This window comes from Eutrigla gurnardus (assembly GCF_963514095.1).
Source record: "Eutrigla gurnardus genome assembly, chromosome: 12".
Classification (NCBI taxonomy): domain Eukaryota; kingdom Metazoa; phylum Chordata; class Actinopteri; order Perciformes; family Triglidae; genus Eutrigla; species Eutrigla gurnardus.
Window position 1 is genome coordinate 19,477,588 of NC_139926.1, and position 25,992 is coordinate 19,503,579.

The window sequence follows — 25,992 nt, forward strand, 5'->3', positions numbered from 1 at the left end:
GCAAAGTAACCAGTAATCTATGTTGCCAAACAAATGAGTAATGTATATATATATGAATAATATTACATCGTATTTTTATAAATGTATTTGTTTATCTTAATACGTTAAGTAAAACATTAACTATAGCAGTCAAATAGATGTAGTGGAGTAGTAGTAACATACTATTTACTATATTTTACTCAAACTACATTAAAATTGTACCACTGAAGGGTTTGCTATGATGTTCAAAGGCCAAACAATAAAATATATTGGACACTGACATTTCACTGAGGAATAAAATGTAACAGGGACCCGGAATGGTCCGCGGGCCGCACATAGAGCCCCACCGTCCCGAGACGGAGGACGCTGTACCTCTCTGGTCCGGCGGGGGTCGCTGTTGTCATTAGGATCGGGGCGTGTAAACGAGTCCAGCGGGACTAGTTGACTGTTGCTTGCTGCTGGAAGAAGTTGTGCAACAAGTAAAACCACCTCGGGCTGAGTGGAGACATAGAAGAGAGAGAAAAAAACACAACGTCACATGAGGTTTCCCGGAACTCCTATCGTTAAATCCTTCGGTTTACGGAGCGTTTGCCGCGTGCGCCGACGACCAGCTCACCTTACGAGACTCCCGAAAACTTCGCGGTGAATGTCGGTACGTATGTTTACGACGTCAGAGTGTAGAAAGTTTGCATACGGTGAGTTTGCGGTGCATAACGTACAGAAGAGAGGCTGTTTTCTGACAGGTTTACTTGCGTTTCGGGGTGTGTGAGACATAAAGCTTGTGTTTATCAATAAACATGTTCATAATGACGGTGTGGTGACGTAACATTGTTCCCCTACTTCCAAAGTGTTGATGCAGTAAAACATGCCCTTGGCTCTTTTTTAAAAAAATATGTATTTTTTGGTTTTGTTCGCGTTTCCTGGAAATGATGTCAATAATAACAACATCAACACCTGGATTACCTGCTGCCTTCATGTGATATATTGTTGGGCTTTTAATGACAGTAGCTGCCTGTGGTTTTGACATATGGGCTATCAGGCCCTTATTGTTGCAGTGTTTGCTGTTAAGTGAGAACAGGCAGGGAGGAGTGCTACCATATCCCAGTAACCCTGGCTTCTCGAGTGGATGGACAATACTGGTGGACTGGTCCACTGAGCAGATTGCTGTGAGGTTAAGTATAGCATGCATGCAAGTAAATCACAGAAAGCAATGCCCCCCCCCATTCTTTGTGACAATGGAGGCATTTCCCCCGCTGGGATAGAGAGCAGTCCCAATGAATGCCCAGGTAGCAGCCTTTTAAAAGCCATAATTGCTCATCTTGAAATGGGAACCCTACGAACAATTACACAGCTACAATTTCCTGTAATGATGGAATTATGTCTTTTACAAGATGCTTTTATGCCCTCGAGGACAAACAAAAAGATGCGATAATCAATCTGTGTGGACTCCAGCTCTGGTTTTACACTAATGTAACCGCCGCTTTGTACGGCCTTGGAAACGATGAGCTCTTCTATCATGTTTTGTCTTGAAACAGTCAGAGACGTATCCATACTGGTGGCCTCGCCTGCAGCGAACACAGTAGAATAGAGTGGGAGCATACCATGCATGCCATCGTCCTCACACAAGCAGAGTTTTGGACCCTGAGCTCATTGCTTACCGGTACTGATGATGAGCGGAGCGGAGGGAAGAGGCGCTCAGAGCTAAAAATCTGGGGGGGATACCATGCCGACACCACATGGAGTCTCATCTGATCTGAGGTGTTCCAGAGAAGAGCTATTCATAGGAAACGGGAGTCCGTTTGTGTTACCGTTCAGGACTTTGTTGAGTGAGCCAGACTTCCTTCCTCCCCTCCCCATCCCCTCGCTCCCTCAGAAGCAGAGTTGGTGTCATTATGAGATGTCGTCTCCAAGCGCCTCCTTCGTGCAAATCAAGTTCGATGACGTCCTCTTCTTCGAGAACTGCGGCGGCGGCAGCTTCGGGAGCGTGTACCGGGCCAGGTGGATCTCCCAGGACAAAGAGGTGGCGGTGAAGAAACTGCTCAAGATTGAAAACGAGGTAGGAGTCGAAATTGGGGAGGGGCTTTTTTTATATACTTTTTAATTGTCAGTATAGTAATCATTTTAATTGCTAGAGCCATTTAGCGGGGAAGTGGTGACTTCTGTGCCCATCACTCATGGTCATTATACCCCCCACACCCACGCACACACACACACACACACACACACACACACACACACTCTTAGAAATATGTACCCCAGCAGAAGAAGAACGAAGATGGCAAAATGAAAGAATGCCCGATTACAGCAAGGGGCCGTTCTTGAGATCTCTTTTGAAAACTCAGCCTCATTGTCTTACAGACAAAAAAAAAAGGAGAATTATCTTTGAAACCTTGTCAGGGACATTGTATTACATCTGTTGGCCCCGCGCTCAGGATTTTCACTAAAGTGATTCATAGTTTCTTTGTAAAATTGTAAAACAATCACAGATATCCATTCAACTTCGCTCAAGTGTTGGAAGAGATGATTGTTGGGTGAACATAATAATGTAATCCTTTCACATCCAAACCAATTGTTCATTTAATTGCAGTGTTTTGCTACAATTAAATAAATTGGTTCCCGTCAGTGTTCGTTCTCGGAAAAAGTTCTTTCTTTCTGGGCCGGTGTGTTATATTTATATAGAACTTTAGTCCCGTGGTGGTGGCATGGCTGAAAAACTGAAAGACCTCATTAAGTATGTCATTGCTATGAGAAGTTGTCTTTTATAAATAATTACAGTATTATAACAGTCATTATTGCTGCTTATTACTAATGAAAGACATGTTGGATTTAGTGCTGTGACGCCGTCGGCACAGGTCGCTGATGTTTTTCATTTTCCAGAAGGTGTCATAAGGACAAATGCACCCTAAACCGGTTTTTGCATACATTAAACCGGTTTAGCCCGTACACCGAACCGAACCAGTGAAACCAGCTATCGACCCAACCCCAATGAATATTACTGCCTTTGATGATTCCCCCCTGACTTTTCCTTCTTCACGCCATCACGACAAACAACAACAAACGTTCCAATCATTCGACTGAAAAACTGATTAAATTTTTTGGTTCTTTTAGTTTAGTTAGCTTACACACTAAAGTAAGATACCAGCTTCATGTGCTGATGTTAAACATTTAGCTAATAGCATAGCTACAGATTTGCGTAGCATTATCATCCAGAATTTCTAAGTTTTAGTTGTTTTACTCTTGTGTGTTTAAAAAAAAATGTTTTGACAAATAGACAACACACATACATACAAACAAACATGGATACATAATGTACAAAATCTTTATTATTACATTACAGGAAAGCATATTTACCCAAATACATATTAAGTAGTTTATCGTATTGCAGGAAATAAAATATATATGAAAAAGAGTCAGTTAATCTTTACTCATGAAATCAAAGGAAATCACAACTCCGTATCCCATTCCTCTTGTGTGTGTCTTGTTTAGGCGGAGATCCTCAGCGTCCTCAGCCACCGCAACATCATCCAGTTTTACGGCGCCATCCTCGAAGCGCCCAACTATGGAATCGTCACCGGTGAGATTATTATTATTTTTTTTAAAGCCTTCATATTGAACGTGTCAATAAATACAGTACATGTGGTAATCAGTGTAAAAGACCAATCCTGCATCAGGACACAGCAGCTGAATCCGTTTGCATCAGTTGCAGTTTGCTCAACACTGAATGCTGCAGAGGTTTCTATGGAAGCGTGAGTGAATGCCCGAGGGTTCAGGAAGTGCACACATTGATACAGTAGTTGTGCGGCCCCTGTGTCTTTTGTGTGTTTAGGTGAGAGGCTGAGAAGAATAAAAGCTCATGTAAGGGGCCCTCGATGCCTCTGCACAAACTTTACCTCTTTTTCAACTCAGAATTAGAATCAGCTTTAATGGTCGAGTGTGAGCACATAAAAGGAATTTGACTCCTCACGCATTTTGGATTAAAGACCATCAACTGGATTCTTTTTGTCTAGACTCTTTATGAGTTGTATGAGTGTTCATATGCTGTTTGTCCCAAATCACAGTAATCATAATTAACTACACAGGTAGCATGCTATTCTGTACTACTTTACATTTCTTTTTTGAGAATTTGTTAATGGTTTAGTCCATGCCTCGACAGCTGAACGGTTCGCCCAATAAAGGCAACAATGCAGAATAAAAAAAAAGAAGAAATTATCGGCCAAAAGTCCATGAAAACTTCCCCAGAACCCCAAGGTGACGTCTTGTTTAGTCTGTCCGAATGCACACATTTCCAAAGCTAGAAACTGCAGTTGTTTGCTTGATAAGTTGCTTGTTCAGCTAAAGTCAACTAATTATTAAAGCACATAATTGAGCTTTAATTTGCAGCTGCACAAAGGAAACGTCCGAGCTCTACCAGCATTAACATCTTTCCTCGCTCTAAATCAGGGTCCCAACTAGGGTGGGACTGATATCTGGTTTCACCGGTTCGGTGTTCCGGCTAAACCGGTTTAATTTATACACAAACCAAGAAACCTCTCAGAGTGGACGAAGAATCACTGCTCACTGTTTGACAGTGCCATTAGAAAGTAAACATGGTTAGATGTTTGATTTGTACTATTTAGAGGGTGAAAGGTTGTGGTTCTGCTCTTCTATATTAGTTTTTTTATTTACAGCTGTAAAGTATCTATAAACGTAAAGTGTGCAAGTAAAACTACACACCTTTGCTGAGCAAATCTCTCTAAGGAATTTTCCACTAGAGTTTGGATTGTTGGAGAAAATAAGCTCTGTGCCAAACACAAGTTTATATTATCTTTACTTTATCGGGCAGTCGGAGAGGTGCTATATGTTCTCATCAAATGGTAGAAATTAAATTTGGCAGTGGTGAGCTGTTTATGTGTGTAAGCTGTATTGGAGAGAGACAGTTTCTCTGCTACAGTGTTTCTCTGATGTTTGGAGGAATTTTTAGAAATAAAAGGGCTGCGTTTTGAGAATAGATGGCAACAATATACTGCGTTTCAGTTTTCAAAACAACACTCAAACACTCCAAGTTGTTTCATACAAAGTCACCGTTGAAAAAGAAAATGCTGTAACAAAACAAAAACACAAAGAAATTGTAAAGAAATAATAATTAAAATGCTCTATATGATCTATTCATTGACTGTTTCCATGACAATGGTAAACTTAAATATTATTCTATAATTTCTTTGTCTTTTGATGTTTCATTTGAAGTTATTATCACTGAAAAAAGCCCTGAGAGACAAAGATTTTGTTATGAAGGAGCTGTTTGATATCTCTGTTTATCAAAGCAGAATCTCATATTCACCTGATACAGGCAACACGTTTATGGCCATCCTGACGGTGCCACGCTCACATTCATATAATTAATGTAACTCTGTTATAAATGTCCTCTGTGTGTTGACATACAGCCTCAGACCCAGTCTGTCTCTGTTGACCTGCGTGAGGTGAACGATATCTGCTCTGCAGCCTCATAAACCAAATTAATTAATGTTTTAGTTCTTGTTTTTCGGGGGTAAAGGTGAATTCACCTGTCAGGTACATTGCAAGGGTGTTGGTTGTTTCACACGGACCAATTAAAACTTAACCGTGAGCCTAATGGATGATACCAAATGGAATGCGCCGTCTGCAACGGAGCCTCAGGACAAATCCATGGAATGTGGATGAACGTATTCCAGTTCAGTGCCGGAAAGTCTGCACACGAGGGGGAAGTCATGTGACCTTATTTGTATGAAAAACCAGCACTCCTAATAATAAGATACAATGTTGGTGTATTTTATGACTTAATTAGACTCCTGTCCTGGCTCATGTTGCATGTTTACACTGTGTTGGAACATTATAGGCTTATTATGCACAGACAGAGGTTTCCTGCTGTTTCAGCTGGTCTGATAGTGCTTGTTTATTTCTGTCGAGGCACTTTGCCTCCGAGATGTTGATTTCTAGATATCTTTGTGTTTATTTAAAGCGTTATCTGTTTGTCTGGGTGGTTTTGCAGAAAGGCTACGCGTCAAGACGTGTATCACAATGTAGAAAACAGAGCAGGACGACTCTCAAAGAGTTGATAACGTGAGGGAGCAGGTGTTCAGTCACACTGTGATAAGATGATAAATTGAGCTCCTCCTCGCTGACAGGTCAGTGACAGGAGCAATCTGTAAACAGCACAGCCGTCAGCTGGCTTCCAGACGCCCTCTGGCAGGATTTCACTTTTCAGTCGTTTTTCACGTGAAGCTCTCACATACTGCACGCATATGTATGATGCAACGCCTCAACATTTCACCATCACACGCCCGTTTGTCCCAATGACACAAACGCAATCACATGTCTCCTCAGAGTACGCGAGCGGTGGATCGCTGTACGACTACCTGTCCAGCGATGAGAGTGAGGAGATGGACATGGGGCAGATCATGACCTGGTCTGCAGAGATCGCTAGAGGTAAATGTGATCTAAACTCCTTGATTATATGACTGAAAGACAACTCCAGTTTATCCTAAATGTAGACAGTGGTTGTAATATGACAAATAAAACATGCAAAACGTTTATAAACTGAATTTTAGAACTGAAGGAGGCTGGTATAATATGGTTTTACCAAGGCTTTATAAATAGAAAGCCAGCGGTATTTGTGATTATCGGGATTTTTTTTTATCATTTGGACATTTCAAGATATCAAGATAATGAACATAAGCAGCCTAAGATAATCAACATAATGTAAACACAAGCTTCCTCTATTTCCATATATGTGTTTAAATTGATGACTGATGAGTCATTTTTGGATGCAATAAAAACTGAGCTTCAAATTAGTCAGCATACGATCAGTTATGTCTACATGTGTTCATCATGGAACAAATAAAATAAACACTCAGAGACATACATAAAATCACAGAAATCATAAAACAGTGCAGTCAGTTTATGCGAGTACTTCATGACATCAAAGACCTAAAAACAGATTTAATACCTGCAGCACTATGCTGATGTATTTGCTCTAAACACATGCTGAGGCGGTGCTGTGCCGAGGTCTGAGAAAGTCAGCAGGTTCAATCAAGAAACGTAAGTAAGAAACAGCCGGAGCTGAGAAAGTATTTACGAGGCACGAAAAAAAAAATGTTTGGCTCAAATCCTCATCTGTTGACGTCAAAATAGATGTTCACACTGATAACCACTGTTATGTTCTTTAGTGTGTTCAGGCGCTGTAGGTGTGCTTTAACATGGAAATATAAATAAACAAGCCAGTCTTGATTATGATTTTGAGTAATGGTGCACATTTCTACTCAAAGCGGCTGTAGGTCATTGATTCTCTAAACGTACAATGTTTCAAACAGGATGAAAGATGCATGATTTGCTCCTGACCCCGTATAACATCACATGATCTACCTCTGAAAACCTGTGTTTCTGTGTTTCTGTTAAGGAATGCATTATTTACATTCAGAGGCCCCCGTTGTGGTGATCCACAGAGACCTCAAATCCAGAAATGGTAACAGATTTAATCTCTAGATTTGTTTTTGTTGTTGCCCAAAGCAATATTTATTTGTATGATGCCACATCCACTACTTTTATTGCCTTTTATTTTCTCTTTCAGTTGTTGTGTCAGCAGACAAGGTTCTCAAGGTGGGTTTTCATTTCCCTGTTGACGTTCGTGTCGGACACATTTTGTCTGGGAATATGAGCATGAAATGCTGGTTTGTTATTTACCTACATGATGTGGACACAAGAGGGCAGTGACTAACTTGTACAAGAGCCACCGACACGTTACTGATGTAGACGAGACGAGCAGGAAGGGGATTTGACAAAAACAAGACATGCCTTTAATTTGAAAGGTATTATATTACTGACTGCAGACACATTTTCAGAGCTGTTTTGTCTTGATGTGACAACAAAGTGTTCCAGTTTGCAGCAGATGCCCACATTTGTAGCATCGCCATCAGATGTACACCTTGATGGCTTTGGATACCGAAAAATAAAGTTGTTGAAATGATAATCTCAATTCTTATTTCCTCTCGTCACTTCAGATCTGTGATTTCGGGGCGTCCAAGTTCCTGACCCACACGACACACATGTCCTTGGTGGGCACGTTTCCCTGGATGGCTCCGGAGGTGATCCAGAGTCTGCCCGTGTCGGAGACCTGCGACGCCTTCTCCTACGGCGTGGTGAGTGACGAGAGGGAAAGGTAGATCTTTGTTTTTTGCAAACCTTCAGGTAAAGAGCCAGCAGTCATCTGACTGACGTACAGTGTCGAGGACATTTCCCTTACTCTTATAATAAAAAATGACAGTTCTGGGTTTCAGCTCCCAAAGTAGAGCTCCAAATATGATAGAAGTCTACTATCGGACAAGCAGGTGTGATCGTGTTTACTCCTTTAGTTTTCCAAAAGTTACTTTCAGATTTTTATTTAGTTCCTAAGTTTTGCTTTTAAGATTTGACTTTGGGACTGTTCCTAAGACCATTTCTTTGATGTCAGCTCTTTGTTCGTCACATATTCTACAATCTGTTGAACATGTATTCATTATGTCACATCAAAGATTGAATTTTTTTTTTATAACTGACAAGAACAGTTTTTTATAAAACATTTATACACTACTTTTGTTTCTTTTTAAAGGAAAGATTTGACTGACTGAATAATAATTCTTTTATTTCTGTCTTAAAAACACTGAATAAAGTACAGATCAATACATTTGTAGAAAGTGCACTGAAGTACAAGTATAATAGTCAGTCATCCAGTGCCACTTATATTTTCATTTCTGCATTTCTTCCTCTGCTTAAGTGGACAATAGAAGTCACTTTGGCCTTTGCAGAAGTAGAGACTCTTAGAAACGTTCCCTCTTTCCACTTCCTGAAGCTCTTGCGGCGTAGTTTCAAAATGGAAACTAGTTATCAGCTTAGAAATCGCAGTTCCTCTTATACAAGAGTGAATTTCTGCCACAAAAATATGCTCCCTCAGATATACAGTAGACAGGATGTACACGATAAATAGAGAACGTTTATGACTGCAATGAGTGCTTTCTATTTCAGAAGTACTGCAAAATGAGTATGTATGACTAAGTACAAGTCATATACATAAATGTAATGAAAGGCGGCTGGTAAAGTGCAGAAATGCAGCACATATAGAGCTCTCCACCTTTTCATGATGTAATTTTTTAAGGATGTTGACACAGGTTGTTTCTGAATGCCAACACAGAAGCACCTAATTTTTCTTCTCCCTTTGAAAGCCGACCCAGAGCACGCACTTACCTGTGTCTGACACTATTATAACTTGTTTGTTTGCTGACCTCGGCTCTTCTCTCACAGGTGCTTTGGGAGATGCTGACTCGTGAGATACCCTTCAAAGGCCTGGAAGGTTTACAAGTGGCGTGGCTGGTGGTGGAGAAGAACGAGGTGCTCATTATTGAACAGATTCATAAACCTTCCTGCACACCGAATCAATATTTTACTTTTATGTTCCTGCTTGGGGTCGTATGTTTGAAATATCTTGTTATGGAAATAGTCTCATGTCTCTATGCGGTAAATAAGCCACAATTAGCTTTAATTCTCAGAAGGAAAGTGAATTTAAAATGCTGCTTCATTAAATCATCATCCTACATCTGTGTGTGTGTGTGTTTCAGAGGTTAACCATCCCGAGTGGCTGTCCTGCCAGCTTTGCTGAGCTCATGAGGAGCTGCTGGGCGACGGAGCCCAAAGTGAGTGATCCGCTGAAGTCACATTAACATGCAAAAAATGGACGACGTTACATATGCTTTCGTTTTGAATCACGCAAATGTTTGTGTGCCCGATTCAGGAAAGGCCAATGTTCAAGCAGATCCTCTCCACACTGGAGTCCATGTCTCATGACAGCCAACTTCCTCAACAGTGCAACTCTTTCCTTCACAACAAGGCTGAATGGAGGTAATGTGCTCAGCCGTTCTCCCAGGCCCAGTAAATGTATTTATAACGTTCTTTTTTTCCCCACAAACATACTGCCTCAGCCTAAGGAAATGTGCAACTGTTTGCAAAGAATGATGTGGAAATGTAGCTGACGGGGGCCGTGAAATACAAAAAAGGCCTCGAGTTCGTGCATATAGATCTTTAATAATTACACTGATAGCTACATAAAGGCATGAAAACCTCCAAAGAATCATCCATCTGGATATACTTCCTCCCTTTACCCATAAGGCCCTAAAAATAATCACCATCTTTTTCAAGTAGAAGTGTTTAATTGGGTTGTATGAGCAGCTGGAGGTTTGGTGATGTTCAGCACAGCCTGAGTCTCAGCTGTTACTTTATTCCCTGTCTGCCTCTCTGCGGGGCTTGTCTGTGCTCTGAGGTTTTTCCCTCAGAAGTTGTGCTGGTGGCATCATGTCCAGGCAGCCATCTGCAGGTGGAGCAGGTTGGAGTGAATCTCTCTGCTGGAAGGCAGAAACCGAGAATGTGTTAGCACGAAAAAAGACAGCATTCCTTGTAGCTCAAGAGGTTTGACGCTGGAGCAGGAGCTTGTTTATGTTGACCTCAATGAGATCTGTCGGGCTTGTTCACAATTTTTTTGTTTTTTTTATTCATACGGCACATAAGACAAACAGGTGCCGTGCTCGCGGCTTTATGAGGCTGCACTAATGCACACTGCTGTGCTGCTGAGCTAAGCTGAGTTACATACATGCATATAACATGCTGATGTTTAACAGCTGTTTACAATCTTCACCATCCAAGTTTAGCTAACATGTGCTGAGGTGTATGGAAATGTTGTTATATTATCATAAATCAAAGGATCGGACGTGTTACCTTTACGAACCGATGAAGGCGCTAAAAGAAAATATCATGTAAAACTAAACAGCTGCATTGTGTATCAGAATCAGAAACAGGCTCTTCACTCATGTGAATCATAGAAATGACAAAGTGTTTCTCAGGAATGTGAGGAGGCGAGAGGACAAATAATTTGGGAAGTTGAGGAAGAATGGAAATCGTTTGAAAGTGGGAAGGGTCGGGGTGGAGGACCGGGAGGAGTGAGGATGGGCTTTTCCTGTTTCGTGTGTTTTTGAACAGAAAGCGTGAGAGCTATGGGTTTTTTTAAGGGGGGGGGGGTCGCTGAAGCTCAGCATGGTTTTCCTACGACACGCTGTGCAGCCCCACCTGCTGGACAAAACTAACTTCCACCCACGTGAAGTGAACATGAGACATCGTCCTTTCGTGTCCTTGGCGTTGGAAGCTTCAGAGGCAGAATAATCACTTAGTGGCTGCAGGGCATCACTGGTTCTGTTTAGTTTGATGTAGTCTTCTGCATGTGTCATTGCTTACTGCTCCGGTACTCTTCACTGTGATTCAGTCCACTCTTCTGTACACTGGGTGCTTTAAAGGACAGACCAAACAATAGTCATGTTCTCGTGGAAGTCCTTGAAGTTCACAAAGATCCAAAATGTTTGTTTTCAGACACAATCCTCTGTTTATTCCTATTTGGAGAATCAGTAATCACTTTTGTGTCAGGTGCAATGATTACATTATGTCTCAGGTGAAAATGTATGCATACATAACATTTGTTTGGCGCTATAAAAGACATTTGCAAGTTATTCCAGCTTTATGGGCGACCCTGTATATAAGTTGAATGCAAAGCCTTTAGCCTTAAAGATACATTAAGTAGGCTTTAACATTTGGAGAAAAAAAAGTTGTTTGATTTCCTCAATGTGTATGTGATATTTGGTGGATTGCAGACGTTGTTGTGTTGCTGTATCCTGCAGGTGTGAGATCGAAGCCACGCTTGAGAGACTGAAGAAGCTGGAGAGAGACCTGAGCACCAAAGAGCAGGAGCTGAAGGAGCGAGAGAAGCGTCTGAAGATGTGGGAGCGCAAACTCATCGAGCAGTCCAACAGCCCGGTGAGTTCCCACACCTCCTCTCTCGAATGATTCACCTTCACCCTGAGGACGCTGCAGCACCTTCACCGTAACGCCGCTCACGTGTGTTTCCTCCGTCCTCACTGGGTGAAAGAAGTCTCCGGTGATGTGGAAACGGGGAAAGTGGTGACATGAAAATAGGAGTGGAATGAGAAGTTAAAGTCCCAGTCGGCAAGTCTGGCGGATCGAGGGCAGATTTTGAATGTTTACAACTCTCACACTCCTCCCCCACGACCACCGAGCTCCTCCCCCACGACCCCCGAGCTCCTCCCCCTCGACCACCGAGCTCCTCCCCCACGACCACCGAGCTCCTTCCCCTCGACCACTGAGCTCCTCCCCCACGACCACCGAGCTCCTCCCCCTCCACTTCGTGTCATTTGAAATCCCTGAGATCACGCCACCTTTGAAACGCGGGTCCAATGTTGACTCTGGTTTTATCACGGGCGCGGCCGCAATCTTTCTTTTTTTCCTTCTTTTCCACCGGTGTTTTCTTTTCCTTGGTTGTTTTGGACCTCCTCGTTTCGGTTTTTAACGAGGAATTGGAAGCTTGTTGCTACTTCCCGCCGCCTCCCTCCTGTGATAGTGGTACGACCCGAGGGGGGAGGGGCTCTGTGTGTGCACGAACACAGCCCTGCGTGCTGATTGGACAGGATGATCCGGGCGCTGTCGATTTTTGCAAAACAAACAACAGGCTGTACGTGCACGTTTTTAAAAAAAATCTAAAACCGTATGATTTATGTTCTATCGGATCGTAGTGTCGGCTTCGGTGAATATGATCAAAAAAATGTTGCCGACTGGGACTTTAAGGAAGCAGCACGTCGTGGGAATGGTATATTAAAGGCAGTGATTGATTTTTGTGTCCCGGTTGCCTAACGAGCACATTTGCATCATGGTACACGTGGCGAATGCTGCATTTCTCACTGAATTGAGTTGTGAGCGTTGCAGAGCTGCAGTTCACGGCTTTTCTGTTTGCTTTTGGCACCAACCGTGTTTGTTTGTTATCAGAATCGACTGAATACCACAGTCGTGTAGAGTATAGATCACTTGAGCACCTTTGAATCGAGTAGGCTGACATAAGTTCCTGTGTTTCCTTTCTTTTCCTGTCCTCCCCTTATTCTATTGTTCTTTTCTGTAAATGTCCTTTCCTCTGGTGTTTTGGGCTTAAAATTGTCCACTTTTCTCATTAAATTTGTGGATTGATTATTTACTGATCACTTACGTCCTTTTTCCGTTCTATCCTCTCTTGGTTTCTTTCACCCCCCTGTGTCCCTCCTCTCTCTCCACCTGTCTCCGCCTCTCAGCTCCTCTTACCTGTGGCTAAAAAAATAAGCGCAAAGTCGTTCTATCAGTCTAAGACGGAGGAATCAAACAGTTCACAGATGTCGTGTCAGATCACGGCCTCCGGTAAGGAGGTGAATCTACGGTCCGTGATGAGAGGCCTTGAGGACATGTTTCCCCTGGACTTTGGCCGGCCCGTCCTGCACTCGGGCATGCAGGTCAACATGCAGGCCAGGCAGAACTCCTCCGTGTCGAGCTGTGTCAGAGAAGGACGCAAGATCAACATGACTCTGGGGATGGGGCGCCGCTCTCGGTCTGACGACAGCGAATAAAAGCTGCGCGTCGCCGCAGCTGCAATCTGTCAAACGCTGTAATCTCACTTAATGCATTACTGGTGGAATGGAAGCACCGCGTCGTCATGAACGGCTTGTTAAGTCATGATTATCTCCATCATTTTAACAATCGAGAGAAGCACCAGAAAACATGGCTCACTATTTCTTCTGCTTTCTTCAAATTGTATTCAGAAATGTAGCACTATATATATATATATATATATATATATACACACACACACACACCTATGGATGTTATGCATGTCATTTACCGTACCTAATGTACTGGATGTATAGTGGCGTGCTGCGAAGAAAGCGCCACACGAGCCAGTTGCTTAGAGAAGGCCAGGCTTTTATGATGAAGTGATATTTTCCTGACATTAAGATTGGCCAATTTGTTCTGGATGTGTTGGAGTGCAGTTGTTGACACGCAGTTTCTTACCAGGATGAGAAAGTACATGTTTTTTCCTCTGACCCAGGTTCAAATCAGCAGGAGAGGGACATCGCTGTGTGACTGCCAGCTTCATTCTTATTTCCATTTTCCGATTTTAAAACTGAAAAAAAAGAATATTAGCAGCATTTCTGCTCTAAAAGGCCTCAATCAGAAGCCACAGATTTGAACAAAGATGGATTTTAATAGAATCATTTCCTTCAGTGGACACATTTTTCCCCCTGTACAGCATCACACCATCTAACCGAATATTAGTCTCACAGCAGAGCAGAGAAAATGGTATTAGCATTTGTGGTCAGTTAGTTATTAGGCTTCATCTGGGGGAAGGACATGCTTCCGTGAGCATAGCACATTAAATTGTCCCGTTCGCTTGTTATCATCAGTCAGTCTCATGAGGATGTAATCCTCTGTATTCCTGTGTTGCAGCTTGTTAGCGTCCTGACACAAGCTAATATTCAAACATCACTTGCACTCTTGCGTCATCAAGTCCCCTCACACACCAGAATGCCACAGACTCATAGCCAATATTCACATTTCCCTTCGTGAAATTCAGGAATGTTCGTCATCTTCGCGAGCTTTCGCCAAAAACACACTCGTCACCATCAGCCGCTTCGCGATGTGACTTATTTTCCTGCACCCTTTACTGTTTTTTTGGTCAATAAATCAGTTTTCTTTCAACTCTCTGCCAATCTGTTTCATGAGCATTATGTTGTATTATTAGATTTAATATATACTATTAAAACCCACCCATGAAAGAAGACTGATATCATTTTAATACGATTGTAAAATTTACCTCACGAGGCGTTTAAGTTGAGCTGTTTCTTGTGATATTAACTCCCAGTGTTCATTGATCTGGTTATCCATTATCCACTTTGTCCACATGGGGGCAGGATTGTGTGAACTAAAAACCAACTCAAAATCCCCCCCCCCCCCCCCCCCCCCCCCCCACCATATTCCACACACAACACAAAAACTGTTCCCCCCGTTTTGAATTTGAGATCGTTAGAGGGAGAGAAGCATGGCAGCACATTTGTGAAATACAATATGCTGCTTGACAAATTTTGATCTAAAGTCGCTCCAATGAGACTTTGGCAGCGGCGGAGTGTTTCTGAATTTACTTCCGAGCAGCAGCACTGGAAGAGGCGGAAAAAACGCTGCGGGGCTGAGTGGCTTTATGAGGCGGCGGGCTGCACTGAAATGTTCAGCAGCGACTCTCTATTGAGAGCAGCATTCAGCTCATAATCTGAGCTGTTATCAGACGTCGTGGGAAGAAGGGGAGGGGGGGGGGGGGTTACTCATTCATTTAGTCATCTTTCCTCCAATTTCCCATTGCATTATTTCTGTCATTACACACCAGTCTCGTGATCACAATGATGAAATCTTTATTTTGGCTGGCAAGTTTCTGCCTGATTACATTTAATGAGCAATAAATGATTTATCATTCAAACAGATCACGTTAGATCAGTCAGATGGACATTCCGGTTTGATATAGACCATTAGAGGCAAGTCGTCTTAATCCCACGGCACAATAACTGGAAAAGTAATGGCTTTACAGACATGCAAAACATGGCTATTTTCCATTTGAATAACATTTGTCTTGTCTTTTACTATGAAATGTGTCGGGAATATACGTTTGCTCACCCGTGATCCATACCGTCCACAACTATATTCTCCATATTCTATCGCTGTTACGTCTCTTTGTGTTTTGCTTTAATGCAGTTGCTGCCCCACTTTGACATCTATGCATGGACAGAGGAACATGTGGTGAGTATCGTATTTACCTCATAACTCACACAGTTTGATTTTTCACATTACTATTAAAACCAATGTATTGCCATTTTATTCCCTTCAGTATTTCTGGATGCAGCAAATATTCGGAGCAGGTTTGTTGATTTACTTCATCTTTGACGTCTTTGTCGTCTTTATTAGTTTGTTTAAAAGACCGTGTCCTTTTTCCGTCTCAGGGGAGGGTCTGTGTGACATGCAGCTGTATGCTGACCTGTTTAAAGAAAACCACATCACTGGGAAGAGGTTGCTCTTGCTCACAGAAAACGACATGCGGGACATGGGGGTCAAGTCCAAAGGTCACGTCATGCACCTTAAGGCAAGTTTAACCATTAACTACAGCTGTCTAATTCCTTTAAATCCATACGGGATTTACAGCGATGAGATCTCTCGCTTATCTCTGTTTGGAATTACAGTGAATCTCACGTTTTTCTCTTTTGTAGGGTGAAATTGAGAAGCTAACAAATGATTACCTGGGGTTGGTCCACTTCCCGCCTCTGTTGAAGGTATGAAGAGCTCCTTCTTTTATTAATCTTCTGGAAGAGTTGATTATTTGGGGGTTTCTGTGCATATTTGGTGCTCTTTTCTTGACAGGATGAGCTGGAAAAACAGGTGGAGAACAGGAAAACTGTAAATCTGGAGCTGGTGTTCGGGTACCACTGGAAACCAGGAACTGGAAAAGCTGTACGTTTGTGGTGAAACACACACACACACACACACACACACATGCACCGACGGCATCAACATATTTTGCAGCTGTGAGGATCACAGGATGTAATTTGTCATTTGCTCTGTGAAGGGCAACCAAAACATTGAGGACAATCACAAAAAAAAAAAATGCTGTACTTCCTTTGATTATTAATATTCAACATATTTGGTAATAATCGTTCCTTTGCTAATAGATGCCTCCGAATACTGAGGCTCTTTGCCGACTGTTGACGGCATTACTTGACATGCATAAAAGCAGACAAATAAACATTTCATTCTCAGCCATGTAGCGCATCCACCTTGACGGGCTCACAGCTCCTTTGTTGGGGTCTCAAACTGTGGAGAAGGGGTGGCTCTTCACTTGCTGTTTGAATTTAATCAAAAATAGCCCATTTAGCCAGAAGTCATTTTCTTTTTAAAAGGCAAACGTTATTTAATTTTTCAGCTGTTCATTGTGCCATCATAAATAGTCCTCTTTCAGTGTGTTCGGCAGGGCTGAAACGAGCCTGCTAATTGCCTCCCATTTCTTCTGACATGTGGTGGTTTAGTGGGTAGAAAACACAGCAGGGAGAAGGAAACAGGAGGCTGAGAAAATGAGAGCTAATTATTTTCCCCTGCCTGGTGTCAGGTTCCGTGTCAGCCTTGTTTTTACAAACTGGAAGGTTTTTTTGCACTAAATAAAACAAACCCGCACTGGATTTTTTTTTTTTCCCCCCTCGCCCCTCTTTGCTGGCGATGTCATGGAAGCAGCTGCACTTCTCAAAGACAAAATGAGGGCCTGCGATTGTGCGGCCACCATCTGACAGCCACTGAGGGTCCCCTACTAATGAGGATATCACCGTGCAGCCAAGTGAAAGGTGCTGAATTATGTATGAGTTGTCATTAGACGCACTCGGGTCCTAGGCATCATTACCAGACATTGTTTCTGCTGGAGTGATTAGACTAGCGTGGACCTGGAAGCCCCGGTGCGACCGTCCAGTGCCGACAACGGGCCAGTGCGGGGCCACTGGTGTGTTTCTGAGCCAGGGGCTTGCTGAATCTCCCCCTTTGAGCCGTTTCCAGCCCCCCGGGGACGACGCAGGAGAGGGCGAAAGGCTCCTCAGACGAGTGTGTTAGTGGCACTCCTCTGATGTCTTTCTCTGTGATCACTACACAATGGATTGGCCTGTGCCATGAACCCTGTGTGGTTAAGCGGTGACCTGTGGCTTCGCGGCCCCGGCTTTTGGGGGATTGGCAGAATCATTACTGCTTCGTCAGCATTCAGTATGCAGGAGAAGAGGTCTGGGGAATTGTTCAGATGCGTGCCTCCCAGTGAGGATTTGATGTGTTGCCGCTCGCAGCCACGCATTAGGAAAAACCTTCAACCTTAGCACCCAAAAAATTGACCCGACGCCTGCTCAGAGAAATTAATCCTGGATCACGCTGCAAATAATAACATCTGGTGTTTGACAAGGAATTCACAAAGTCTACATAAAAATATTTGCTATTGTTGTCATTTATTTATTTCTCGCTCTTGTAGTCATTTTATGTAATGTGGCAATTTTCACTGAAATGTATTACAAAGCTTTATATATATATAATTTCTATCTTCCTCCCCCAAAAAGAGGCTGTTGCCAATAACTTGCCACTGCCATCAAACCACCTCTAGGTTGTGCTGTTGGTTTATATACAACAGTAACCAAGTTCTCCATACAGAATACTGCAATTATAAACTTTTCCATAGAATCAGGTGTTGTTTCTGTTTCTCCAATATCTCATCACTATTTTTTTTTTACAACACAAATTTTATTGCAATAGTACAGTAACAGCAATATAAGCATCATTAGAAAATGTTTTTTTTTTTCCAGGACTGCAAATTGAAAATGTACATGGAGCTTGATGGAGATGACATTGCAGTAACTTACATCAAAGACGTCATCTTTAATGCCAACCGGCAGGATGTGGAAGTCCTGCGGATGACTAAGGTTAATCAATGCTAAATGTCGTCTACGTTCCTGACCTAACTGCTTACTATAGCTTGTATTGTTGTGTTGTTTAATGAGCTAAAATCTTTGCAATGCAGCCACCGTTTGTGATGGACAAATGGATCGTTGGAATCCAGCAGAACCATAAATTGGACTACACTGTCAATTATGAGGTGAACAAAGCAAATGTACACAAGTATGAAATCTAAGAAATGCATCGTGTGCAATCACTCTGCAACAAGTATGCATATTTTTGATGCTGAATATCCTCCATACTGCATTCTGCTTCTCTTTTTGGCTCCAGAATGACGTGAGGTCACCGAGGACCACCAGACACAGCTGTCCAGTGACGTGGAGTCACAGCGGCGGACAAGACGAGATCAAGACTGTGGAGCTGGTCATCGAGACAACGCCGGCCAACATAGACCGGAGCCCCATACACATGTCTAACCCTGGTAATTTGTTTCATTTTTTATTATAAATGTGTTGACCTGAAGAGAGCAAAGCAAATAAAGATTGTTGAATTTCCTCATTTCAAGATTTACACAGACTGCACTCTTATATATATTTTTTTTAATCAATGCATATGTTCCTTTTTTAGATATTGACCCCACGTGGATGTACCATGTAAGGCAGAGGCAGTTGATAACCCAGAAATCCCTGCAGAAGACTGCCGCTCTGACTGCCTTCACCAGCTCCGATAACCTCACGCTGCCTCAGTTCCTGTCTGCACATGAAAGCCGCGGGTTTTCTTACGCCGCAGCTGTGCGTCGCGCTCCAACCCGCGTCTCTTCTTGGATCGACTCGCGCGGCTCCTCGCCAACTGCCAGCCTGTCGGCCAAACTGTCCTCGCTCCATCTTGGGTCAAAGGGCAGCAGCCCCTCCAGCACCACATCGGAGAGCGCCACGGAGAGGGAACGAGAGCGCCGACTCAGCGCCGGAGCGGTGAACGAGCGCTGCAGAAGCCTCTACTTTGGCAACACATTAACCGTGGGAGAGGGGAAGGGTAGGGGGCATGCATGGACCAATGCTAGAGGGAACTATAGTCATAATAAAACCAGCAAAACCTCACCACAGCCAGGGAGGCCACGGTCCAACAGTTACAGTTTCACGCCACAGAACCGCCCCTCCGCGATACCAGGTATATTGTCTGTGACAGAAAGCCCCAGTGAGGGAAGAGAGGGGGCCAAAGCCAACGATGGAGGGTGGATCAAAGTGGAGCGACAGAAAAGATTACCACGTCAGGACAATAAACAAGTCAGAGGTCGACAGAGGAGAGGGGGCAGGGGAGGGCGCGGTGCCGGCGGAAGAAACGCACACATGAACTGAAAAGCTTCTTAACAAGTCGTGCTCTGAAAGGGTTTTACATATGAAATATGTCTGTTAAATGCTGAAAAATGGACTGCTGGTTTTAAGAGAATCACATAGGATGTATATAAGTATGAACATAAGATATTTAAAAAAAAAAGAACTGGCTCCTGTCAGGTTAATATAAATGATTCATTATTTTTAATACTTCATTTTTTTTCTACCTCTACATAGCAGATGGCAATCAGTGACATGGATGCATACCATTTAAAAAAAGATATTTATCAAATAAACTGTTTTAACACCTTACCCAAGATGCATTGCTTATTTCTTCAAATCCATACGTTGGCTCCATAAAATAAAATACTGATTCCATTGTTGACAATTGACAATGGTCACATGTGCATATATATATATACGCTTTGACTGCTCTCCAGTCAGGAAATTACATTGTTGTAAGCAGCACAGATAAATAATCTAAAATTATATTATATATATATATAGTAATTATTAAGAGTTATATAATGTGTGTGAAGTGATAAGTAACAGCAAAGTCTGCAAGATGTAGTCAATATAAACATCAGAGTAATATATAATATGATTAAGTAATGAGACTTTTTATTAATATAGAAATATATTGTAATATATAATGTACTAAAAGAGTACAAGACATTAACATTAGTACGCAGTTTAACAATATAGTATGGTATACGATATATAGTATAAGGTAAAATAAAACTTTTTGAAGCCAGACGTGCAAAGTTTCATCAGAAATTGTTATGTTCACGCTTCAATCATTCATATCCACTTCCTGCTGTTTGTGTCAACCTGTTTTTTCATCTACATTGCCAGTTTTTAGTGCTGTCTTTTATCATTAGTCCCCTTTGTTCAGCTTTATTAAATCAAATTCCCATCTCCGTGTTTACTTTATCAACAAACCCCTCTTATAATTCCTTTATCAACTCTATCCCACATAGATTGACACTATTTCACCAATCTGAACAAAGCTTCGCATATTTCATGAGATGTCTCGTGGAATGTGCTGTGACCTGAAAGTGACTGCTGTATTTCAGTCTGCAACTCTCTGCAAAAGCGGTTGCAGTTGGACAGAGTTCAACATTTTACCCGCCTTGCATGTAAATTCACAAATAAAAAGGTTCGCGCCACGGCGAAGTACCTGGAAGACACGCCGCTCTTGTTCCCTGAACGCATCACAAACTAATACATCTGTGCCGTTAAAACACTGAAAGAAACGTCGAACTCGTTGCGAAACGTTCAGAACGAGCTTCGGTTATGAGTGTGTCTTCTAAAAGAGTATTATTTGGTTGAACTATATGAGTTTATTTTATGCACCTTCCAAGACCTTCCTGTGGCGCGGGAAACGAACAGTGAGATCCGCCTGCAGCCGCGGGAACTGATCTGTGTGCGTTGTTCACCGCAGAGCTGCTACACGTCTCGCTTCCTGTCTCTGTTTGCTAAAAGAAAGAAAGAAAATGCCATACACCCGCTCCAAGGTAAGAAAAGCTGCTTCTTCATTTTATACATACAATACTTATGTCTGCTTATGTTGTCTTGTTATCTTATTGATGGTAAATAATAATAATAATAATAATACTAATCCTACCAGGATCAGTTATTAAAAATATCAAAAAGTTATCTTACCTTTACATCTTAAATCACTGTAATGGGTTAAATATGATCAGTTGACCCTCTTTTTAGTGAGTGAAGTAACTTTAAAGTTAGCTTGTTGATTTCCGGTGACTAACCTGTTAGTTGGATATTAAAACAATGCAAGAGCTAGCTAACATTACCTAGCTTTACATTTGGTAGGGGTGTGTCCCACAAAGTAACTTATGTTTGTTAATCGATGTAAATGATTAGAATATTGACAGAAATAAGCTTAACTTATTGAGTTAAAAGGTTTAAACAAGCTTTAACATTACTGGGTTTATGTATGGAAGCCCATTTCTGCCACTTTCAGAAAATAACAAACTTTATCAAAATTATTTTGTATGTTGAAGAAATAATACTATATTAAGTATACGTATCTATCAGGATGACGTACCACACTAAGTAATTATTTTGAGATTAATTCATTATTTTGATCTGCCAAGTCAGTGATGGAAATAGACTTCCATATTTAAGCCAGATGTGCAGACAATAATAAAAAACAAAGCATGGGTTGGGCTTCTTCAAACAATTAATTGAGACATCCTGTGCACTCTTTACAGCCGTTTCCTTAACTTAACCGTTACCATTTGCAGAAACTGGCGGCCCAGCCTACCAGGATGAGTTTGAGGAGCTTCCGCAGCGTCCCTCTGGTTCCCATGGAGACGTCCTCCTCTTCCTCCGATGACAGCTGTGATAGCTTTGGCTCTGATGGAGGCTTTGCAAATACGGTAACAATAAAATCTCTGCTCCTGTCAAACGGTGAATGTGTGCGGTCTCTGCAACATCGCGTGTAACTAAAAGCTTGTGTCTCGTGTTTAGAGGAGCAGCTTAAGACTGATGGGGAAGATGGCAGAGAGACCAAAGGTGTTCAAGGCTTCATCGGAGGAGGATTCCTGCAGCAGCTTTGAGAGCGTGATCAACAGGCAGATGAAAGCCATGGTAAGTTTTCAGGAGAAATGAAACCGCAACATATTTAAGATCTTCCTCGGATGCGGCAACAGTTTCCTCATCGTTAATTGTTTTGCATTTGTTTCTTTCAGAAAGTAGCCGTTGAACCACAGAGACGTGGACGCAAGTCCGCTGTCCTGAAGGTCGCCATGCCATTCCCCAAGAAGAGGACTGCATCCGAACCACTCCCTCAACCTAAAGTACAGGACTCTGAGGAAGAGGACGAGGCCTTCATCAACAAGAGAGCCTTAAATATAAAGGAGAACAAAGAAATGGTACGCTTTGCTCTTATTTTTCCACATTCCTTGCAGCATCTGATCCTGTGAACTGAAGTTTGACCAGAACAGCCTTGATTTTTATCGTGCCCATCTACTCGTTAATTCATGATTGTGTTTATTTTTCTTAGCTGGCGAAGCTCATGGCAGAGCTGAACAAAGTACCTGGACTTGTCCCGAGACGGATGGCGATGTCGGCGTCCACTAAGGTAATAAAACCTGCCGAATAAATATTTGAATCTGTCGTTGAACGCGTCAGGGCTCCGTACAAATTCTTTGCTGCTATTTGAACATCTCCACTCTCGCCAGGTGGCTCGTCGTCCAATGGGAACTCCTAGAGCTCGTCTGAGAGTCTCAGAGCGTTTGTCTCGACCCCACACAAGGTCCCGTACCCTGGTGGACGGACCCCCCAGCCCAACTCCAGAGGAAGAGCCCGAGGACAACTTGAGCCTGGTTCGCAGAAGCCGCTACTACGAGGAAGACGACGAGCCGGTGAGTTAACCTTCACGTCACCGTTCTACATGGCATCAAATTCTCTTGATAAACATTCCAGATGTTAACTTTAGTTATTTCATGTGCAGCCCCGTCGCCGTTGCTTTACTGGTGCGAAGGCCATCCCTCACACGGTGCGGCCTGTGGATGAAATCACAGAGGCGGAGCTGCAGGGCATCTGTAACAACGTGCGGGAGAAAGTCTACAACAGCTGTACTGTACGTCCCACATTCACCGCAACACAGATTTCGGAGCAGCTGTATTTGCCCGTTGAGCTCTTTGCTTTAAAACGGACGTCTTTCTCTTTTATTTTCAGGGATCCACTTGCCATCAGTGCCGCCAGAAAACGATTGACACCAAAACCAACTGCCGTAATCCCGAGTGTGTGGGGGTGAGGGGTCAGTTCTGCGGGCCCTGTCTACGTAACCGCTACGGGGAGGAGGTCAGCGACGCTCTGCTGAATCCGGTGAGTACCTCGACGTTACAAGGTTGTAGTTATGTGATTGTGCGTGTTGGACTGACCCCTGAATCGTTCTTGGTAGGAGTGGCAGTGTCCGCCATGCAGAGGGATCTGTAACTGCAGCTTCTGTCGGGCCAGAGAAGGTCGCTGTGCTACAGGAGTGTTGGTCTACCTGGCTAAATATCATGGATTTGATAACGTGCACGCCTACCTGAGAAGGTGACGGGAGCATTTGTAAAAACTAAAGTGCATGATTTAAAAATGTTTTTTTCAGAATTTCTGTTTAACACTGATATTTTCTTATTTCCACTGCAGCTTGAAAAAACAGCTGGAAGAGAGGGGTGAGTGAGAGATGGAGGATGGAACTGACCCTGGACCTGACTGACATTCTCTGATTTCTGTCTTTTTTTCATACGCACTATAATTTTTAGTGTTTCAAGCATTATAGCACAATGCTTATTATTGCTCTTGTTTGTGAAATTTCTCATACTATCTGAGCATTGACTGACATCTGGAGGAAGCACCTGTGGGGGGGGGGGTTTCTCTCCAGCCTCCACCTTTTTTATTGTTTTGTTTTCCTGTCTATTCTAAAGAACGGAGCTTTTTACATTAAGACTGCTGGATTGTGAACTAGGGGACCAAAAAAATTGTTGACTTTAACAATTTATGCTACACATTCCCATGTGATCTCAAATGGTTTTAGACCACTGATGTACATATTCCCATAGCATACAAAAAAAACGTATAGCTTAATCACACCTACTGCAAAAAAAAAAAATCAGGCTTGTTTAATGATCAAGTGTATTTTTACATTGTTTTAAATGTACAGGTTTTACACTGCCCACATGACCTCCAAGATATTTGTTTTTGTGCATTTTTTTTTTCTTTTTGCAAAGTTATACTTGTGTTTTTACAAGTTGTGTAGCCCCCCCTTTTTATTTTTTTTGTAAATCTGTTTAAAGTGTAAATGTAAAACAAAAAAACGGTGCTTTTAGTGAGGATGTCCCGTAGAGATGGCCTGCTGATCTGCATGCCGCTGAGGTGGTGCAGGTGGAAAGGGCATAGACTCTGGGGTCCACTGCCTCTCGCTCCTAAACCGAGAGGATCTGTGTGATATACTACAGCGCCTGGTTAAATATCCTTCATTAGATAACTGTCACTAATGGTGTGGAAACAATTAGCACACTCTAATGGGAATCTCATACCTGTAAATCATTTTATCCTGTTAAAGCACATTCTCGCTCTGCTCCAGTCTCTTTGGCTCATTTTCTGCCTTACACTGTTAAGTAGGAATGGTTGAAGGTGCCACTGAAGTGGCAATAGAGTTATGGCCCGCGTTTCCCCTGCACAAGTGCAATCCTCTCCGCCGAATGACACGGAGTTAACCTTTGTGTCGCTCATCTCTGCAATATAATTCATTTGACCTGCACCAGGACGCGCTGATTACGGTTTCAACAATAATCAGCGGTTGAGCTTCTTCTTCAGTGTCGTGGCAGGTGGAGGTTATCTCACTGCTGTTGCTTGTGTTTCTCAGGCACTGATGCTGACCTGGTCATTTGGGGAGGGGGTGTATGTTATGCTGGTGCTTTGCTTTGTGCTCATTGGGTTAACTGTACATTTTCATTAAAGTGTTGATCACTGCAGTCATGTTATCACTTTTCTTTGACTTGACTATCACTTTATCCAGAACAGTGGCAGCTGTAATTACAGTTATTGAAATATGCAGAACATGATTGGAGATCATAAGCGATGTGAAGGCTGAAAGTTTAACGATTGTGCCAATTTTTTTTTTGCGACGTGGAGTGTTTTATGGCAAGTTTGCTTTCCTTAAGAGGGTAAAATTTACTTATCTGGCAAAAAAGTTGTCTATCTTTATACTGGGGCGTCACTGAACTGTAAGCTTGAATTCATAATTTATAACGACCTGCATTAAAGGTTCACAAACACGCGTAACAACAAAAGTCATAAAATGCAGAGAAGTTGGAAACTAGTGAGTTGTTGCATGATTTAATAACAAATTAACCTGCATTGCAGCGTTTTAGAAACGAACTGGATATCTGGATGCGGTTCAGAGGTCATGGTGGGCGTCGCCAGAATCTATTTACAGGGACTTATTGTCGGCTGAATATTGACGTTGCCATTTTAGGCAATCGGTGGACAAAAGTGCACTATGACTCTCCATCCGAGCTTTGAAGCGTTCCTTGGTCCGTTGGTTGTCTCTCTAGTACTATGGTGACTATGTGATGTTACACATCACCTTTAAAAAGACCATCTTATAACTCCAGATGCAGTGATTGGACGACCTGAAAATGCACTTTTTTTCATAGAAAGAAATTAATTCTTCACTGAGATTTTGGTGACGAGATCGATACCACTTGTGTGCGCCAGTGGCCGGTTAGCGTAGCTTAGTATAAAGGCCGGGAACAAGGGAAAACGGCAAGCCTTGAATGAAATGCCCCTCACACATTTACTTCCATGGGTCTGA

General features: G+C 42.5%; 2 protein-coding genes across 3 annotated transcripts; both read left to right on the forward strand.

Annotated features, from left to right (window-relative positions):
* The first annotated feature begins 487 nt into the window (after positions 1 to 487).
* Positions 488 to 19,970, forward strand: map3k20a (mitogen-activated protein kinase kinase kinase 20a). 2 transcript variants are annotated; one of them, XM_084022037.1, is made up of 20 exons: positions 489 to 631; positions 1,853 to 2,035; positions 3,466 to 3,553; positions 6,319 to 6,420; positions 7,391 to 7,456; positions 7,562 to 7,590; positions 7,992 to 8,129; positions 9,268 to 9,354; positions 9,582 to 9,656; positions 9,755 to 9,861; positions 11,682 to 11,817; positions 15,616 to 15,660; positions 15,749 to 15,779; positions 15,861 to 16,000; positions 16,125 to 16,187; positions 16,276 to 16,365; positions 18,237 to 18,353; positions 18,452 to 18,526; positions 18,658 to 18,808; positions 18,955 to 19,970. In XM_084022037.1, the coding sequence occupies exons 1-20, from the start codon at positions 626 to 628 to the stop codon at positions 19,680 to 19,682; spliced, it is 2,457 nt and encodes an 818-aa protein (XP_083878163.1). In that variant the 5' UTR covers positions 489 to 625; the 3' UTR covers positions 19,683 to 19,970. The 2 variants fall into 2 exon arrangements, with proteins under 2 accessions (XP_083878164.1, XP_083878163.1); XM_084022038.1 differs by lacking the exons at positions 15,616 to 15,660; positions 15,749 to 15,779; positions 15,861 to 16,000; ... (4 more) ...; positions 18,658 to 18,808; positions 18,955 to 19,970 and adding an exon at positions 13,137 to 14,574 and having other exon boundaries at positions 488 to 631.
* Positions 19,971 to 21,094: 1,124 nt separating this feature from the next.
* cdca7a (cell division cycle associated 7a) lies at positions 21,095 to 25,150 on the forward strand. Its single transcript, XM_084023087.1, has 10 exons — positions 21,095 to 21,175; positions 21,926 to 22,060; positions 22,152 to 22,271; positions 22,373 to 22,555; positions 22,687 to 22,764; positions 22,865 to 23,047; positions 23,137 to 23,265; positions 23,364 to 23,513; positions 23,590 to 23,726; positions 23,823 to 25,150. The coding sequence occupies exons 1-10, from the start codon at positions 21,155 to 21,157 to the stop codon at positions 23,854 to 23,856; spliced, it is 1,170 nt and encodes a 389-aa protein (XP_083879213.1). The 5' UTR covers positions 21,095 to 21,154; the 3' UTR covers positions 23,857 to 25,150.
* Positions 25,151 to 25,992: the final 842 nt, after the last annotated feature.